A 21,134-nucleotide genomic window follows, 5' to 3' on the forward strand; every position below is an offset into this window, starting at 1 on the left:
GAGCTGCTCCAAACCACACTGTTTTTTTTCAATCTGCAGGTAGTCAGATAACAGCAATTTTTCAAAGAACTGATCACTCCTAATTAATCTTCTCAGTGCTCCAGTGAGTTAAGTATTAATAAGCATTTTCTCTGTGAAGAGGAAGAAAGAGGTTAAGTGACTTGCCCAAAGTCACACAGCAAATAACTATCAGACTGATAGTTTAACCTAAACCACTACTGTGAATCTGGCAGGTCAGCCAGCCTCTGTGTAATATGGGCCTGATGCCATCACAACATTATACAACACATTATCTGAGAGAGATGACAGACATGTAATCACAACTGCCCCATTTTTAAAAGACAGCATAATTAAACATTTATGGCAGCTTGAGAATCACAGATCTGGGCCTGTTTCCAATTTTGTCATAGTCTCAGTGCCTTTGGTTGCATGCCTAAGTGCTTCAACTGCCCTATCAGTAAAGTGGGGACAATACAGCAGTTTATTTCATAAGCTGGTGTGTGGTTTCACTAAATAAGTGTGAGGATAGGATATTAAATGCAATTGTTGTAATAGAGGTGGACAGAATTCTGGCCTCCTAGCCCTGTTCACATTTCCTAGGCCAGAGCTCATGGAGGGTTGTAGGGTCAACATCTTCAACAGCCTCATGGAAGCATTAGCAGGAGGCAAGGTGAACCATAACTCCCCTGTAGCAGCTACTGGCATTGATTACATAAAAGAGTACTGTTTGTAAACTACTGCTGTATTTAGCAGAGTGCCCTTTTTAAAACAAACAAACAAACAAACAAACCACATTTCTCATGCTATTTGTGCTCTTCACTTATTCTTTCCCATCCACATGTTCAGTTTCTCAGCTGGAAACAAGTAGACTACAGGACTTACACTATGCAACTCCAACTACGTGAATAATATAGCTGGAGTCAACATACCTTAGGTCGAGTTACCGCAGAGTCTATACCACGGGGGAGGGGGTGGGTGTCGACAGCAGAAAAACTCTCCCATCTACTTCTCATTGGGGGTAGAGTACAGGGGTCAACTGGAGAGCAATCTGCTGTCGTTTTGGCAGGTCTTCACCAGACCAGCTAAAATCGACCACTGGTGGATTGATCTCAGAGCATTGATCCTTGCTGTAGTGTAGACTTGCCCAAGTGTCTCCAAAATGCACTCCCAAAGTGCTCTGTAAGCCAATGGTCTACAGTCTAGAGTTAGGGAACCTGTAGCCTAAGCTAAAAAGTATTGTGGTTGGATGTTCAATAGCATCATCATTAGGAGGATCCCTCTACTAGACTTGATGTTTCCCATAAACAGCTGGAAATGGGTGCTGTCCCATTCAAGTAATTTGGGGGACTAAGGAAGTTATGTGTAAGAGAGTCATGCATAGTACGCCAAATATAAATAATGCTGTGAAGTTGTACAAGATTTGCTGTGCATGGCTGAAGTGATTTAGCAGGCCAAACATTCGAGACATGTCAGTGAGGGCTATTCCCAAACATACTTCAATTTTCTATCTCCTGCTACTTTTAAACAGCAAGATTGATGGAAGCTTGAGCTAACAAACAAAAAAACAAAAAACAAAAACAAAAAAACAAAAAAAAAAAAAGTGTACCTATGAGCAGAGGCCAGTGCTCAAAAATTTCATCCTGAAGAAGCAATAGTTTCAGAAAGTTATGACTGCTTGAAGACAAGTGTTTCTGTCCTAACCACCTATAGTACTCCTTATAGTTAAGGTTGCTAACACCCTCACTGAGCTAAAGCCTATGTGTAGACACTTGAATTCATTAACATTTGTGATGCATGGAGTGATTCTTGGATAGAAGTATTAATGTTTAGGATAGTACTGAGTAGGGTGGATAAAAACAATTTTTTTTAAGTCAAGGGATTTTTTAATTTAATTTTTTTTTAAAATAAAATGTAAGTTTAGGCCTTAACATAGGGTATTATTTTCCAATTTAATCTGTTAATGTCATTTAATAGAAGTACAAAAAATTCTGAAGTGTATGGCAGCAAACCACTGAATTGGTGAAAGTCACGGGCTAAGCTCCTGGAACCAATCTGCTGAAGTGCTAAACCATCATTTGACAGAGTTATTCTCTTCTGCAGGTGCCGAGAGAATATTTTCTTCATTTTCATTTTTTCCAACTAGTTCAGTTCAATGACTTGTTCAAAGTTAAATAGCCATTTGGGGGTTGAAAAAGCAGGAAAGCTTGTTTTCCTCTTCCCAACTGTCAGGGACCTGATCCTTACACATCACCCCACTGGGGTTTTGAGAACAACACTCAAATCAGGTCCAGTCACTCCAGTAGGGGCACTCTATAGCACTTCACTAGTGATGAGTTCTCAGCCTTCCAGCTAAATCTTTCTGCATACTTCCTACCTTTCAGGGTCCCATGGGACACAAAAAACTCAGGAGTAGCAAACACACAACAACAACAGAGAAGAAGAGACACAGATAGCTCAAACAGGAACATTAGCCTCCACTCCCTCAGAGGGGCCCTAGCCAAGTCAGAATTCAACTCAAAGTCCACTGAAGTTATAGAATACAGCACCCCTTATTCTTAGGGGAGTTGGATTCTTTTTTAGGCAAGCTTTTAGGCTCTGCTCACCACCAGGCCTCTTCTCAGGAGCTGGGAAGCTCAGCACTCTGTTCCCTCACACAACTGCCCTTCCTCATTGAGTTTCCTCCTTTTAAACTCCTCCTCCATTCCTGGCAGGACTTGCAGGTGCAGAAGGGCAAGGCTACTCCAGCCCAGAGCAGCTCCTTAAACCTTTCCAGGTTGGTGCAGGGTTTATACACCTCCATCACACAGACTATGATTAAAAACTAATTGTGTGAGGGTGCAATCTACTAGTTTTAAAGTGTTGGAGGACAGAGAGACCAGAAAGCATCAGTTCAACTCACTACCTACAGAAAAAAACAGTTCAGGTAAACTGTTTAATAAAATCAGTTTTAAACACAAAACTTGTTTTGATAAAAAAATTTCTTGTGTCCATTAGTGTTAAGGTACTTTTATTTAATAAAATAATTAAATGCTGTTTTTGTGCATTGTTAATTGAGTTTTACTTCCCCTCAGAAAAGAGCTTGACACAGATCACATTTAGTAAATAAGTACTTCTTTTTTAACATACTAAAGTGTAAAAATTAACAATCTGAATAAGTGTACACTAAGCTATAGAGTTGCTTAAAAGTGTGTATGATGTATCACTCTGTTAGCAAAAAAGCACCAAGTTTAGCATAAAGGTTATATTTAGTTGCAAATCAACACATATTATAGGTTGGTAACCAGTAAGAATCCAGCCTCTCTTTAGGAAACCAAGATGTACAAATGCAAAACAATAAAAATAAATTTAAAGCAAGGTTTCCTGTTTGCTGATTTAAACCTGATTAAAAAAACAACAAAACAAACAAACAAAACCCACCAATCCATCACACCCAATCAGGACCCCATGTATCCCACAATCCTGCAGCCATAAAACATTTAGGCGAAACCACCCCTGGCTGCAGAACTCTGTTCTAGAATCCAAGCCCTTAACCTTTTTTTGTTAGAAACAATGGCTGTGGAGAAGCATTCCAAATATAAAGTTAACTAAAGCAGCATTGTCTTCCTGAATTTACTGGCAGCGTGAAACAGTATTTCTAAAGAGGGTAAACTAACCCATTCATCTGAATTTATTTTATTTCAGAGTTAATATGCAAATTTCAAAATCAGCATGTTTAGTTATATCACTGACTATTTTAGTTTAAGTCTCCCGCTGGTATGTTTATCCCACAATCCCAGACAACCTCTCCTTAAAACAAAAGCTCCAGCTTCCTCAACATCCTCTATTCAGTTGTCAAAACTTCCAGTTCCATTTTCTCCTCTAACCCCAACATCTACATGCTGATGTGGAGCAACTTAAAATTAAGACAGTATTTATTCTATAATGACTAGTTCATATTTACAAGACATGGAACTGCAAAACTGGTAATCTAATCTGGATTGTCCTGCTAGACCAGGGGTAGGCAACCTATGGCACGCGTGCCGAAGGCAGCACAGCACACAAGCTGATTTTCAGTGGCACTCACACTGCCTGGGTCCTGGCCACACATAGAAAGAGACCTTCTAAAAACGTTAAAATGTATTACTGGCACACGAAACCTTAAATTAGAGTGAATAAATGAAGACTCGGCACACCACTTCTGAAAGGTTGCCGACCCCTGTACTAGACCAACTGCTTGAAGATGAAACAAGCATCTTCAGGATGGGGAAATTTATGTACAGGAATGCCAAAGCATATGTGCACTCAGTTCTTGCAGGGCACTATACAGCTCTGTAGTGTGGATATACTTTTGTTAAGGAAGCAGTTGGAATCAGTACTCTTGTGATCGTAGCAGTAGGGCAGGTATTCTCAAACTTCATTGCACTGTGACCCCCTTCTGATAAAAATTATTACATGACTCCAGGAGGGGAGACTGAAGACTGAGCCTGCCTGAGCCCCGCCACCCGGAGGGGTGGAGGGGCAAAGTCCAAGCCCCACTGCCTTGGGGGGAGGGAGAGGGGAGGCAGAAAGAGAGCGGGAGGCCAAAGCCGAAGCCCAAGGGCTTTAGCCTCAGGCAGAGGGCCTGTAACCTGAGCCTGCCAGCAAGGGCTGAAGCCCTGGGGCTTGGGCCCTGGACCCCAGTAAGTCTAAAAACAGCCTTGGCATCCCCATTAAAATGGGCTCGCGACCCACTTTGGACTCCCAACTCAGTTTGAGAACTGCTGAGCTAGGGATTATAATGAAAAGGAGGTGGGGAGAGGGGAGGAAGGAGACAGCACAGAAGACATTAACACTAAAACAAAGCACTAGCATCAGCACAGGATGTGTTTAACTTGCCCTACCCAGCTTTGTACCAGCACCGATTACTAGTATCATGGGTGTGCTTCCACACATCCTTGTGAAGTTGGCTGGTCTGCAGAGGGCAAGAACAGCACTACTGCACTGGAACTCATGTATAAACAGCAGCATTTGGTATGGAGAAAAATACTACACAAGTCTTCTAGACATTTCTTTCTGCCACTGGCTATGTGACACCAGCACCCTTTCTTGAGAGGCAGAAAAAGTGATAGGCCTCCGCAAAGAAGCTTGCTACACCAGGTGACAATATATCCAGATTTTTATAGCTCTTAAAAATAAAGTTACACATTTGATTTCTAGAGGTGTTTTATTCTCTGCATATGCTTAAGTAGTGCAGTTATACTATGTTTATACAATTTGATCTTTCTAGTGCTGCGTCATTCAGTGCACACATGATACATGGAGATGTGTGTTCATGTTTGATATCTCCCAGCTGGGACGGGGGAGGGGAAAAAAGTGCCAAGAGTCTACATGCTTAGGAAAGCAAAGCAGCTACCTCAAGACCATGGCAACAAGTTTTACTACAGAAAAAGCAAGCCAATTGAGTCAACTCAATAGCAGAACAAAAGAAAAACAAAAAATCCAACCAACCAACTTCAAAAGACAGTAATTGGAGTTATAACAGCAAGCAAGATTAAACAAGCAAGATTTGGGGAAGGAGTACAGTACAGGTGGATGGAGCACAAGTGATAAGAATTGTGTTTTTTAAAGCAATCATATGACCTACTATGTAGATTTCAGTTTGCCATTACACTGGCTTGACTTTGCAACAAACAAGCCATTAAACAGGAGGGGCATTAAGGCGAGAGGGTTTTTGTTAAGGACTGACAACGCTCAGAGCTGGGAAGGTCATGAAGGAGACAACATAAGCTGCTGGAGGAAAGGATGATTTAATAATTTGACAGACAGTTGAGACAAGTGAAATGACTTTAGGAGCCACTACATAGCTGTGCAACAACTGGTGTTTTTTTTTAAAAATACATAAAATTTTGGCTCCATGGAGGCAGGAATTTTTTTTTTTTTAAATTCCTACTATTCCTAACATTAGTTCAGCTCTACTGGTGTTAGCATTATTAGGAGCTCTACTATAGACAGGATGCCAAGTAGCACAAGTAATTGTAGAAATGCCAGTATAGGCCAGCTACCAATCATCATGTCCTGCTCTTAATCAGTCTAGATCGGGGGTGGGCAAACTACGGCCCGTGGGCCACATCCGGCCCGCAGGACTGTGCTGCCCGACTCCCGAGCTCTTGGCCCGGGAGGCTAGCCCCCGGCCCCTCCCCTGCTGTCCCCCCTCCCCCGCAGCCTCAGCTCGCCTCACCACCAGCGCAATGCTCTGGGCGGCGGGGCTGTGAGCTCCTGGGGCAGCACAGCTGCAGAGCCCGGCCTGACCCGGTGCTCTGTGCTGCACGGTGGCGGCAGTGTGGCCTGCTGCCAGCCACCGGTGCTCCAGGCAGTGCAGTAAGGGAACAGGGGGGTTGGATAGAGGGCAGGGGAGTTCGGGGTGGTGGATGGTGGTTGCGGGGGGATGAGGGGGTTGGATGGGGCAGCAGGGGGCAGTAAGGGGCAGGGGTTCCAGGGGCAGTCAGGGGACAGGGAGTGGGGCGGTGTGGATGGGGCAGGGGTCCCAGAGGGGCCATCAGGGAACAGGGGGGGGGGTTGGATGGGGCAGGAGTCGCATCGAGTTTTGTAAATTGTATGGAGGGCCGGGCCACAACCCCCTCCCCTAACCGGCCCTCCATACAATTTACGAAACCCCATGCGGCCCTCAGGCCAAAAAAGTTTGCCAGCCCCTGGTCTAGATCATGGCTAAAACCATCTTACCAATACTAGAGCTGCTACCAGTGGGAAGTTTATTTAGTGCAAAGAGAGGTCTAGAGCTGAAATGCTATTTGGTAAAGCTCCTCATGCCCAGACCTCACTTTTGCTTCCCCCAGTGCTAAATACATGATGAGGAATACGAATGCAGACACAACCTGCATTCAGTATTACCTATCTGTTCAGTACTAGAATAAAAGCAATATTTGTAGTTCTGCATTAGGTAAATTCATTCTTAACTTTTGATTAAACTGCTACACAGCAACAACTGAAGTATCTAGAAGTAACACTTTCTAGAACAGGTATTCCAGAATAGTGGTAAGAAATGTCCCAATTAGTTCAGAAAGTAACCTAGTAGACAAATTGTGCAACTATTGTTCAACCAGAGAGCACAAAGCTAAAAAGGAACATTTTAATCCATTTAGCCTATCACAAACAAATAGTAATTAACATTAATAGTTAATGAAATATAAAGTCAGTTTAAGTAATGAGGGTATGCTTTCAAATGTTATTCACAGTTGAAGTGTGAAAATCTGAGGATTGGGAAATGGGGCTAAACATACCCAAGAAACTTCCTGGTCAAGCAAACTAGGACCTGTTACTGTACCTGTAATGTGAACATCAAGTGACACCAGATTAATTCTAGGTTTCAGAGTAGCAGCCATGTTAGTCTGTATCCGCAAAAAGAACAGGAGTACTTGTGGCACCTTAGAGACTAACAAATTTATTAGAGCATAAGCTTTCGTGGGCTACAACCCACTTCTTCGGATTAATTCTAACTCTGTTCCAAACAAGATTCTCAGTTATGCATTTTAAAACTGGCTCTAAAGGCTGAAGCCTTTGCTCTGACCAAGGCTTAAGTACATAGATTTTAACCATAGAGTATTTGGAACATTCACTCTAAAGAGATACTGAAGATCGAGGGCGCTTCTAAAAGTGTGCATGATTTGGCAAATATTCTATCACTCCCCAAAATTCTTATATCCTAGCAAATAAAACTAATTCTAATACAACATGACAGTATCTAAAGATAAACTGATCTGAAGTCCTAGGAACAAATGTTTATTTATATAAAAGATAAATTGCTTGCAAACCCAAAAGTTTTTCCTTAATTTAAGAAAAAAGGAGCCAAGGTTTCAGGTTCTTGAATAAAAAGACAAGCTTCAATACTTGAGCTCTCTCATCTATATATTTCACATTAGACAATGATCGACAATCTATGCATAAACTTGGAAGGTTGTTTTTTTAAGAGGGTTGGGTTTTTTTGGTAAATGTTGATATCATACACAATCAACAAAAGTTTATAGATAGGAAAAATGCCGCTTGAGAATTTTGTTTGACCTAAGAACAACAACTTTGTATAGTTTGACGTGTGATGTGACAATTTATGTTTTAACAGCTATTAATTAAGCATTAACTTTTTGAACCTCAAGTCTACCATCATTAAATAATTGCTTGATACACCACATTTCCTTACAACTGTGAAAATTTAAATTGATAACAAGCTTCAAAAAACATGGGTATTATCGGTCAAAAGTATAAAAAAAAAAAAAAAGAAATATCAAGCTCAGTCAACCTACCTATATCTAAAGTCATATTTAGCATTGACTAGTTTCGACTATTAGACCAGAGACTGTCCACATGCTGTAGTATTAAGGCCTTCTATCAGGCTCCAATTCAAAAGCGATACCACAAAATCATCATATTCCAGGAAAGGCACACGATAACCCACCACAGGCAGGGAAATCTTGTTATTTGTTTGCAAAGCTTTTCTATACATAAATTTGATTTCCCGCACCTCCGTCATCCCCGACTAACTTAACCCTCATCCTGAAAGCTAGTGGCATGACGTAAACCCTCATTCCCTGTTACATTAAAGTTTGCTTTCTAAATTATTTCTACCAAAATAATGTATTAGTAACAAGCACAATGTTTATCCTGTTTTAGTTACTACCTGGCTAATTTTCAGCAGCCTATTATTTACTGGAAGATACCTATTACTCTACCCTATTGCCTATGCACGGTTGTTCACTGTAGTACAAGTTTTACGGCTTTATCTCAAGTGGCTTAAGTGATGTGGCTTCTAATGCTTCGCTTAAAGAGATGTCAGTCTAATAGGCCTCATTTTCAAGAAGCTTTTTCTGGCTTCAATTGCAGCTATCTTCTTTAAATGCCACCATATTATTTGTATTTGTGCCCTCCTGTATCACCCAAAATAATTCCTCTCCATCACTGGTATTAATTTATAAATATCTGAAAGGCAGTCAGTCACACACCCCTTCTCTCCAGTTGCTATTTATCCATTAGCACACATCTTCTAATTTTTTCCCCATTAAATACCCACCTCTCAATTTTTTATCTTCCAATCTCACTTCCACTTGCTGATATCTTTCTAACAAAGATGAGTCCATAGATGAATGCAGTATTCTGGGTGCAGTGTCACCAAGAATATACAGAGATGTATTATCATCACCTCTCCTGCTCCAGGACTTGACATATGTCTGCATCTGCAGCCCAGGAACTAAATTGGATTTTTAAAAATCCCGCCATGCTGTATTACATTATTTGTGTCTAATTTACTGCCCATTAACACACTCATATTTTACCAGTTTCTTGCTTTCAATTAGTTTTGTTTCCATACACCTGCACCCTCAGATGTAGGTCTGCATTTTCCCCCAGACATGAATTTAGTTTTAAGAGTCTGTATACAGGATGGGTTGATTCCATGAAGGAGTAGTCCACACTGGAAATCAAACTATAGCTAAAATGGATAAACTACCACCTGATTAACATGTGTAGCAGTGAAACATGGTTAACATTTTAACTTTTGACAAATTAAAAAAAGTTATTCTTGTTCAAAAATACACTTCAAATGAAGAAAGCCTACTCTGGCTCAATCTCTTGGAGTCAATGAAACCAGTAGGCTTTTCCTTAAACACTAAACTACAGTTAAAATTAGAGAGTTCTAGTGTCAGGAACATATGTAAATCTGATGCAGGACATTATTTTCAAATAGCTTTTGTATCACAATAGTGATATCAGTAAGAGTCACATTAAAGTCTCAGCTTTTCTTTTTGGGGGAAAAAAGGGTCAGATTGAAAGCTGGCATTCAAGGAGGATGTGAAGTTAAATGTCTATCCAGCCATTTCTATCTGTTTTGCTCTCTGCCTTTACTTGCCTTTACTCTGTCCATGTGCTTGGTTCTACATTCAAGCAATCTTTCAGCTTCACAACTACACAAACTACTATACCTGAAAGCACACTATGGGTATGTCTACACTACGGGATTAATCCGAATTTAGATAATTCGAATTTGGGAAACAGGATGTATAAATTCGATTGTGCGCGGCCACACTAAGCACATTAATTCGGTTTTTAACCACATTAATTCGGTGGTGTGCGGCCACACTACCCCATTAATTTAATTACATTAATTCGGTGGTGTGCGGCCACACTAACCCTAATTCGAATTAACAAAATCGATTTTGGCGCTACTCCGCTCGTCGAGGTGGAGTACAGAAATCGATTTTAAGTGCCCTTTAATTCGAATTAACTGACTCTGTAGTGTGGACGGGTGAAGGGTTAATTCGGATTAACGCAGCTAAATCCGAATTAAAGTCGTAGTGTAGACCAGGCCTTTGTTCTAGCAGATCTTAGATTATAACAAGTAGTACATGGCACTATGATTGATAAGAACTATGTTAATAACATGAACATAAGACTAGCCATACTAAGTCAGATGAATGGTCCATCTAGCCCAGTATCCTGCCTTTTGCCAGTGCCAGATGCTTCAGAGGGAATGAACAGAACAGGGCAATTATTGAGTGATCCATCCTAAACCTCTGACTGCCAGAAGCTGGGACTGGATGATGGGGACACCCAGAGCATGGGGCTGCATTTCTGGCCATCTTGCCTAAGAGCCACTGATAGACCTAGTCTCCATGATCTTATCTAATTTTGTTTTGAACCCAGTTATACTTTTGCCAGGTGATGCTGCAAAGGCCAACTAGTTCCACAGGTTGACTATACGTAGAGTGAAGAACCTGGTTTTAATTTTAAACCTGCTGCCTATTAATCTCATTGGATGACCCCTGGTTCTTGTGTTATGTAAACAAACAACTAACATTCCCTATTCACTTTCTCCATGCTATTCATGATTTTACAGATTTTTATCAGACCCCCTCCCTTAGTCTTTTTTCTAAAATGACCAGTCCCAGTCCTTCTAATCTCTCCTCGTACGGAAGCTGTTCCCTATTCCTAATCGTAGGTTGTCCTTTTCCAATACATATTTTTTGAGATGGGACAACCAGAGCTGCATGCAGTATTCAAAGTATGGATGTACCATGGATTTATGTAGTGGCATTATATGTTGTGTCTTATCATCGATACCTTTCCTAACGGTGTCTAACATTGTTAGCTTTTTTGACTGCTGCTACATGTTGAGTGAATGTTTTCAGAGAAATATGACTCCAAGATCTCTTTCTTGAGTGGTAACTGCTAATTTTGACCCCATCATTTTCTATGTATTAGTTGGGATGTTTTCCAATGTGCATTACTTTGCACTTAATATTGAATTTCATCTGCCATTTTGTTGCCCAGTTTTGTGAGATCCTTTTGTAACTCTGCAGTCAGCTTTGGACTTAACCATGTGTGAACTCTGCCACTTTGTTTACCCCTTTTTCCACATTCCAACATAAAATTTTACTGACCTGCAGTCAATCACCAGTCTCAAGGAATATCAGCAGTATGCCTATTCCTAAGAGTCTAGTGCCTGTCATTTACAGGCAATCTTAGGAAAGTTTCCTAAAACCTCCCCACCTTTTTAGTCACTATATTGAAATATGCTCATTTTCACCTTTACACTCGCATGAATATTATACAATAAATGGGAATTTGTACAGTCAGTAAAATGCACATATCTTTAGAACAATGAACATCTTGCTTTCCAGAAATTTTTTTGGAAGAGTTCATAGTGAACCTGGAATCAGAGATTGACCAGATACCTCAGCCTCCACTTCCAAATACCAATACTTTCTGGAACTCCATGTTCAAAACCCAGGAAGGATGACTTAGCCCATTCATTCTTCTGAGGGAAATAATTGCAGAAGACTGAATTTTACTGTGAATTCTGGGTAAGATCTTAGAAAAGTACTCCTGTCTGTTCAGCATGGACATTAAGAATCCTTCACCCCACCCCCACCAAATATACAAGCATCCTTTACTAAAGACAACCCTCTTCTCACTATTGTAAAATTTTGTTGCTTGCCGATGTGTTGTCCCCCTCCCTCCACCCAAGAAACAGACAGCAGCTATATTATTAGCCACCAAGACAACGTGTCATTTTGTAAGCTGTAGGAACTGAACACCTGGTAAAAGAAGTTGGCAAATGTGTGGATGCAGTCAAATTCAGAACTTTGCCTTCTGGTGTAAAAATAATAATAAAGCTATTATGGAGTTTATACACCTCTACCTTGATATAACGTGACCCAATATAACACGAATTCGGATATAACTTGATAAAGCAGCACTCCAGGGGAAGGGGCTGCGCACTCCTGTGAATCAAAGCAAGTTTGATATAACGCGGTAAGATTTTTTGGCTCCCGAGGACAGCGTTATATCAGGGTAGAGGTGTAGAAACTTGGGGTGATGGGAAACAACAAATATTCTCATCTTTTGAGCCATGCATAATTTTCTCTAAGTACAGTATTTGCAACATGGTTTCATATTACAGTCCAATGTTTTCAGTTAAGTGTGTCTTGAACTGAAGTCAGCCACTTTGTGCCTAGTTTTCCAATAATCTTGATAGCACTATTAATTAGCAGTAGTATCAATCCTCCTCCTTATACACATTACAAATATAGCTGAATGCTGTACTGGGCGATATGCAAGAGAGATTAATGTCACTGGTCTCAGTAAGCACATTGCAAAAAATTGTTACTAGACTCCCTATCTATAGACAATTTGGTTATGTGTGCTAAAACAGGAGTTGCCAGATGGAAGTAAAGACAATTCCACTAATTGCACATTTGCATAGCCAAAGCAGCCAAGTTCTTCCAACCTGACAAGAAAGGGCTATTATATGGCAGGATGGAAAAATATTTGTCCACACAAAACTGATTGCCACAAGCACCTGAATACCATTCATTTAAAGAGACTAGTTAACGAAGTCATGCTCTTAAAACTGACAGCACATTTGATATCATAAAGAAATATTACTAGAAATGTTCTATTTACAGATTACTGCTGATTTCAGGTTTTATAACTGGCTTTTGGTTCATGATTTTCTTTGGCAGAATGTTGTTTTATCAGAAACAGATGCTTATTCTCAAGCATGAGAAGTGAAGATACTTTCCTACCATAGGAAACATAGGACTTCATGTAAATTGCAGAAGCTGGGAATTCAAGGAAGAACCAGGTACCTAAAGACTAGGCCCATGCCACTTTCAGCTTTTCCAGATACAAGAACCATCAGCTAGCTATTGCTATGAAAATCCTCCAACATGTAACTGATTCACTTACTGGCATAATATACTGCTCTACATGTAGTATTAAGAGCTAATTCATAATAAAATGTAGACAAAACATGTAGACAAATCTAAGACCCCTTAACCATGAAATCTTGTTATAACAGTGCCACTGCCTTCCTTGAGCATCAGCAGATCCAGGAAAGGACAGTCACAGTTCATGTCTACTACTGCTAAGTAATCTACAATGGACATGTACTCAGATATCATTCCTGGATCTCAAATAGCTTTACAAAGAAGTTAAATATTGGCCCCATTATACAAGTAGGGAAGCTGAAGCAGAGAGGTGACATGATTTGCCATGGGATCCAGTACACCAGTGGCAGAGGTTAAACTAAGGAACAGAATCCAGGTCTCCTGAATTCCTCTCCAGCTGACAGTGCACTGTATTACACTGCCTTCACATTAAGAGCCCATCTTACCCTACCACAAAAAAATGCCTCTTGAGATATTACAGGGCTCTACTGGCCTCAGTTATGTTTACTGGTTTACAGAAGTGTCTTCGTAATCGGTGTATAGGTGTGGCATCACTGAAATAGCAGAAACAGAGAATATATCTTTTAGCATGTTACAATGTAAATAAATCATGACAAGCGGTACCCACCATTTAATAGGTTTCTTAGGTGGTTAGAAGTTGTGTTACTTAGCCTTTGGAATCTTTAATCTTTAGTTGTTACAGCCTATTGTTTAGGCAAAACTACCAAAGCTGTATTTAGGCCTCATCTACCCTAAAAATACAAGCAATCCTGGAATCCTGAATCACAACATATAGCACAGAGACACCCTAGCCATGTTCCCAACTAAGCTAGATAACATGGTTTAAGGGAACAACTGTTCTATAACCAGATTATCTTACTGGTTATATTAGTAGTGTAAACAGGCCTCAAAGTCTTAAGGATCTGATAGCTAAACAGGGGCAAACAAGAAAACTCAAAGCTGATGTTTTTAAACCTTTTCTGCCTAGATGTTGCAATATATCATATATTAGAAGCTTTTGCAATTCATGTTTTGTTATCCAAGACTTTGCATCTTAGATACAATTAGACATTTCCTTGCTTTTGAAGCTTCATCAGACTAAATGTTATCTTAGTGTGCTTTCAGGGTCTAGTTTTGAAGAGATAAATAATGTTCACAGAAACAAAACACTGGCACCAAGCCTGTGGTCCCTGGCTGGAGTAGTACTTAATTGGTTCCATTCTTTCCTCTGAAAGAGGAGCATTAGCTGATCTATAAAATCCTGAAAATTGTGGGGTCTTTGCTGTGCTGAAGCTATCGATGTGGTGTCTTAAACAGCTGTTTGTTCACAGCCCCTGAATGTTAACCATCTTGAGGTTTGAGATTATGCTTTCTCAGGAAGAGCAACAGCGATGCAAATTCATTTCTCAAGTTGGTCTGACAATCAGGGAGTGAAATGATGAGCCAGCCCATCTCTTTTCCTGAGGCTTCTAAGGATGGGAGGCTTTGTGGGTGCAGCAAGTTTTGGAGGAAGTGTTCTTTCATTTTATACAAGGAACATAAATGTACATGCACTTGAAATCCATAACTGAGAGCCTTTTAGAAATTTAGTAAGTGTGATAAATAAAAATTAAAGCTTACCACACAGTTTGTTAGACCATTTTGAATACTGCTTAATAATTAGCTGTCTCAATAGACTGCCTTATTTACAATATTTACTCACTAAAATATTGCTTTTAGGCTCATTGTACTCATCTGACAATTTTAGCCTTTTAATATGCTAAGTGACAGTTTAACTTTAAACATATCAGACACTTTAAAAAACTCATTAAGAATATAAATATAGAGAATTCAGGGGTCTTTTTAACAACAGCCACCAAATCTCAGAACTCCTGGGGATAAGGGGGGAAAAAAGAAAATAGGATACACAGTGGAAATAATGACATCCTTAATTATAAGATTGTTAGCTGATGCTTGACCTATACATGATATTTCTACTTGTACATATGTACAGAGACAAAACAAATCTTATTCATTTTGAGGAAAACTCCTTCATTTTGTATTTTTAATTTCATTTTTAAAGTTTCTTTCTCTTGTGATAAAGGACTTGGCTGTGTTTCTTAATTCAGTATCCCTTATTCAAGTTGCCTTGTCAAAAGATGACAGCCCTGAGAACTTCATGAAACTCAATATTCAAGTATAAATTTAAGCTTATGCTCTCAAATAGAAAAATTCAGAAAGTCACCCTTTTCAGAAAGTAAACTTTTATGATGTGGCCTTAAATCCAGTGTATCAATACTGCTGCCGAACAGGATGACGAAAGAAGACTGGTTACACTGAAACTCACCCTGAATTAGGATGATTAGTGGATGGCTGCACATATCAAAACCACCCTGAAAATAAACCGAACGCACTCTAAAGGCGTTTCCAAACTGTATGCCAGACTTACGAGGTGAATTTAAACCAATGCCAAGCTCTCATTTCTTTCCCCTTGTGTAAATGCGACACAATCGGGCCTCACATGCAGGCCTCTCTCTCTCTCCATTTCAGGCAGGACCTTTGTTCCATACGTCGATGTTTTTCCCCCAAAGCCCGTGACAACTTTCCACTCTTCCCCTTATTATTTTCCGGTTCACAGTCTAGACTTTCAGACTCCCGATCCCTTAAAACACCCAACTGCGGAGAAACCCAATGAGCCAGTGCATTAGGAGGCGGGGGAGGGGGAACAATAAAAAAGTTGAACAGCAGGAAGATGGGCCTGCAGGTCTGGTAAAAGCCCCGGCATCGGTTTGTTTACCAGCCCCAGACAGCCAGGGCAGCAGCTAGGAAGGGATCGGCGCGAGTGCTGTGAGCACCACAAAAAAATCTTCACGGCTCCCCAATACCCAGCCACGCTCACCGATACGGTATCACGGGACTAGCAGTAAGGGGGGGTGACGGGGGAAGAGAGAATTTACGTGTGAGTATTATGCAAACAAACGGCAGGACCAAGGGACTAGTTACTTCACTGAAAGCAACAAAAAAGAAAAAGAAAAAAAAGGGGGGGGGGGGAAATCAACTCTCAACCGATGCGGGTGGAAATAATCCTGTAGTGGGTAGTCAGTATTGTAACTCGAATCAACACCCTATCCCCCCGCCTGGGAAACATGGACGGCGGCTGGTTATTTTGCCTTTTCTTTCTCCGGCTGGGATTTTTGTTGCTATTATAAAAAAGGAAACTCAATAGCTCCTTAAAAAATAAGTATAACTGCAACAGGGAAAGGGGGTTCATGTGGAGGGAGGCAAATACAAATCGGGTTCAGTAGCGTCAACCCTGACACTACCCTTTTGTATTAGCAACTACACAGGCCACAGAGCTAGTCGTAGCTGGTGCGGAGGAGAGTCCCCCACCCTGGGGCTTCAGGCTGTCGGGAGCATTGCGTGAGGCAGGGATTGGGGGCAGCTTCTCTCCTCCCCCCTTCCCCGTTAATATTTTGGGGGTGTACTGAAGTCAGCTTCCAGTGGCTGCTTGGCCATTTTGTCAGTTCCATTTCTACCACCTCCACCCCCTCATCCCTTCCCCTTCCTCAGTGAGGGCCTCACCACCAGAATCCCATTATTAAACCCAGGGCCCTCGTCGGCCCTTCCACCCGCCCCCCGTAGCATCTCCCCCTCCCCCGATCATTACGCCTCCCCCCAGGCCCCAGCCCTCACTCTCCCACAAACAATGCCTAGGATGGCGCGTCTCCCCTCCCCCCTGCCCCGGGTAGACGGGGACGGGCAGCTGAGCTCATACCGGGGGTGACACAACAGGCCTGACCAAGAGAGCCTAGGGCAGTTGAGGGGGCCCAGCACCCCCCCTCAGATCCTCAGTGCCCAGGAAAAGGGAAGGGGGTCCCATGTACCTAGTTTGTCCCGATGCGGCCTCCGCAGACGCTCCGTGCCACCCCAGCAGCAGCTTCCCTTCCCTTCCCTTCAATTATCAGCTGAAGCCGCAGCACCGACCAGCGCTTCGTCCGCCTCCGCAGCCGAACCCCTTCCAGTGGCACAGGGGGAGGCTGGGGACTACTTAACACCCCAATGGGGCCCGCAGCCCCTGCCCGTCCCCCCTGCCTAAATGCGCTCCCCCTGCCCGGCTGGCCGCCCCCCGCGAAGCCCCTGGACCGGCGGTTTGCTCGTCCTGGTTCCCTGCGCTGGCAGGCGTTTCTTGGCCTAGCGAGCGGTATCCTTCCGCCGGGGTCGTCACCCCTGGGTCCATGCAAGTATTTCCCCTCAGGTCAGCGGGGCTGGAGGGACTGTTTTTACCAACTAAGGGGTGTACGGGACCCTCCTCGCCGCTGGGGCGAAGACCCCGCTGGGCTAGAGCGTTAATATCCACCCGGCCCCTTTAAGAGGGGGCTGGGCTCCCAGTGACCTCTCGTGATGCCCGCCCCTTCCTGGTTGCCATAGTCACCTCTTGCCAGCGTCCCAAAATGGCGTCTCTACTGCAGGAGGTCCTGTTTGAGACCCGCGCGCAGGCCCCGGCCCCCAGCAAGGACTTCTACCAGCTGATCGTCACCCGGAAGGAGGTGGGTGAATGAAGGAAGGAGGCCCTGCCCGTGGCCTCCGTCAGCGCCCCCACCCCACTGCCAGCTGCCTACCGGGCTGTTGCTGCTCCGGCTCGCACGCAGATAAGGCAACTCAACGGGCTGTCGGGGCAACCTGAAGCCTGGGGAGGGTCCACGGATGTGTCACCGGTCGGGGATCCAGAGGGGGGCCTGGCAAAGGCCGTTGACTAGGAGTCTGGTATGCGGGTGGGGAAACACCACCAAAGGTGGGTCCAGAGGGGCAGAGGGCACATAGGATTCCTAAGCGTCACTGAAACGTGCTTGTGAATGTATGGGAAAGCATTGCCTGGTGGAAAACTCACTGACCAAGTATCCAGGGAAGTGGGGGTATCATCACTGAATGGGATCGGAGTAGTAGTTCATGTAAAGCATGTGAGGTCTGAGGATCCAATACGCATTGGAAGGTATCCCCAATAAGGATTCAGGGGTAAAATGGGAAAGTCACCAACTGAGTATGAAAAAGTGTTGCAGAGTGATGATTAAGTAACCTTGAAAACATTTCCCAGTTGCATGAGATACTGTGACCTTGACAAAAAATATAGAACGAATTAAGGGACTTTCAAAGACTGTCACAAATAAGTGATCCAGTGATTAGAGAAAACAACACAATGCTGAGAAAAGTCACAATGCTTTTCCTAAGGAAAAGCAAGTTTTAAAGGCGCTGGAATAAACTGAATCTACAGGCAAATCAGTAGCTTTACATTGAAATATCCCACCAGAAAGGTGAAGTGAATAGCTAGGAAGAATTAATCTGCCTGTTTTGGGACAGGAATCCAATACATTTTCATAATCTTACGGATAATACATGTCAAGACACTTCTTTGGCAGGTTAGTTAGAATCTTGTTTCTCTGGTAATGTCCAAGGGTGGTCCAGAAAGAGTGTTCAAAATAGTCCTGAGTGAGATTTTAAGTGTCTTATTGAAACATACTACAAAATCCTTTATCACAAGAGTAAAACTGATGCCTTAAAACTGCTTTAAAATTAATCTCCAATAAGAGAGTCTCCCCCACAAATGATGGGATTAATTTCCACTTCTTTAAAGATTTACTTCAGTTTTGTTTCATGTTTACCCTAAATTTGACTGGGATTGATCTTGAAAGTGAAGGTATTGCATGGAGAGAGCAGGTGCAAGATATGAATACTGAACTCTGTCTCAAGCTGTGTATATGAGTTTTAATGTTGTGAGACTTCAGAAATAATATACTAAATGAGATTTTAATGGTCTCATTGAAACACTGTCACGGAGTATGGGGGGACTCAGGGCCCTGCACCCCCGGCGTCCTGCGATTCACCATGACTCTCAGCCAGCCAGTAAAGCAGAAGGTTTATTTAGATGACGGGAATACAATCCAAGACAGGTCTTGCAGGCACAGACAACAGGATACCCCTCAGTTAGGTCCATCTTGGGGTCCTCGGGCACCCCAGCCCCCCTCCGGAGGTCAGAGCCCTCCCTGCCTCCCAGCCACCTCCCCAGCCAGCTTCCCAGACTCCAGTAAGAACAGTCCCAGTTCGTCACAAACACATAGCCAAATTCTTTGTCACAAGAAGGAGATACTTTTTACATGTCATTAAAACTAATCCAAAATGACAAAGATGTCTTCCCTCCAATTAGCTAAGAGTTGGCAGGCCTGTAAAATAAACAAACCAAAATTGAATCTATAACTCCAAAATGAATACAATTCTAAGCTTTGATCTTTATGTCCCACATGGTTTTTCTTTTGATCTCTTCAAAGCTATTAGTTTCCTTCTAAAAGTGGCACTATAGATAATTGTTGGTTTGTTTTTTTCAACGAATATGAAAGTATACCAGTCAACAGTAGCAACAAAAATAGTTTAAATTTCAAGATTTTCCGTTACAACTTCCTTTTGGACTTGATAGCTTTCTGAAAAATTCTGTTTTGAGGCTGAAATTTCAACATTGGGTGTCTGACTAAGGTGATTTTTAAAAAATGTTCATTACATTCTGCCATTTTTGAAAAAATATATATTGTTGCCCCCTGAGCACTTTGGCAATATTTGGCCCCCCTGAGAGTTGTTTCAGTTGATGATGGAGTCAGGTATTTCTTTGATGTAATCTGTTTATTTACAAGAAATGTACAAATTCCTGTTTCTCTATACACAGCAGGAATTAAACAGCAAGACACAGTTACTTTGCTCACAATTCCAAGACCCTTTCTAGCCAGCGCTTAGCACAAAAGGCGCTCTCTCTCGGCTTTTTCTCAGGGCCATGCTCCAACTCCTTGTTCTGCTGTCTTCTTTTCTGTGTCTGTTTCTGTGGTGTTTATCACTGCTTCCCTGTAACACACATCACTCGAGTCCAATCAAACCCTGCCCCCAAGATCACAGAGGGACCTCCTGCCACATGGCTAAAACCTACTCCAGCCTTGGATGTGGCTTTGTTCTGGACAAAGGCCCCTATTGTTTCATCCATCTATACTATAAAGTAGCTCAATTGTTCTTTACATTTTTCCCCAAATGAAGGGCAGCTATTAATATCCAGCAGTTTCAGTGAGGTTTAACCCAAACCCAACATGGTTTTAGTAAAGGGAAATCATGCCTCACCAATCTACTAGAATTCTTTGAGGGGATCAACAACATGTGGACCATGGGGATCCAGTGGATATAGTGTACTTAGATTTTCAGAAAGCCTTTGACAAGGTCCCTCACCAAAGGCTCTTATGCAAAGTAAGCTGCCACGGGATAAGAGGAAAGGTGCTCTCATGGATTGGTAACTGGTTAAAAGATAGGAAACAAAGGTTTGGTATAAATGGTCAGTTCTCAGAATGGAGAGAAGTAAATAGTGGTGTCCTCCAGGGGTCTGTTCTGGGACCAGTCCTATTCAACATATTCATAAATGATCTGGAAAAAGGGGTAAACAGTGAGGTGGCAAAATGTGCAGATGATACACAATTACTAAAGATAGTTAAGACCCAGGCAGACTGCGAAGAGCTACGAAAGGATTTCTTAAAACTGGGTGACTGGGCAACAAAATGGCAGATGAAATTCAATGTTGATAAATGCAAAGTAATGCACATTGGAAAGCATAATCCCAACTATACATATAAAATGATGGGATCTAAATTAGCTGTTACCACTCAAGAAAGAGATCTTGGAGTCATTGTGGATAGTTCTTTGAAAACATTTACTCAATGTGCAGCAGCAGTCAAAAAAGCGAACAGAATGCTGGGAATAATTAAGAAAGGGATAGATAACAGCACAGAAAATATCATGTTGCCTCTATATAAATCCATGGTACACCCACATCTTGAATACTGTGTGCAGATGTGGTCACCCCATCTCAAAAAAGACATTGGAATTGGAAAAGGTTCAGAAAAGGGCAACAAAAATTATTAGGGTATGGAACGGCTTCCATAT

At 42.1% G+C, this 21,134-nt stretch overlaps 2 protein-coding genes across 5 annotated transcripts in view; one reads left to right on the forward strand and one right to left on the reverse strand.

Annotated features, from left to right (window-relative positions):
* Positions 1 to 17,282, reverse strand: part of TRIP12 (thyroid hormone receptor interactor 12) — a 165,562-nt gene extending 148,280 nt beyond the window's left edge. For 2 of the 4 annotated variants that reach the window (XM_024210928.3, XM_024210912.3), the window contains exon 1: positions 17,057 to 17,282. The gene's annotated coding sequence lies outside the window, so the exon portion shown is untranslated. The remainder of the gene's footprint in view (positions 1 to 17,056) is intronic. The other 2 variants (XM_024210944.2, XM_024210937.2) reach the window with 1 other exon arrangement.
* A 341-nt stretch (positions 17,283 to 17,623) lies between these two features.
* The window catches only part of FBXO36 (F-box protein 36), a 74,816-nt gene continuing 71,305 nt past the window's right edge, over positions 17,624 to 21,134 (forward strand). The window contains exon 1 of the mRNA XM_026649878.1: positions 17,624 to 17,719. Within this exon, the coding sequence (XP_026505663.1) occupies positions 17,624 to 17,719 (96 nt within the window). The remainder of the gene's footprint in view (positions 17,720 to 21,134) is intronic.

This window comes from Terrapene carolina, unplaced genomic scaffold (genome assembly GCF_002925995.2).
Source record: "Terrapene carolina triunguis isolate 2854851 unplaced genomic scaffold, T_m_triunguis-2.0 Scaffold88, whole genome shotgun sequence".
Classification (NCBI taxonomy): Eukaryota; Metazoa; Chordata; order Testudines; family Emydidae; genus Terrapene; species Terrapene triunguis.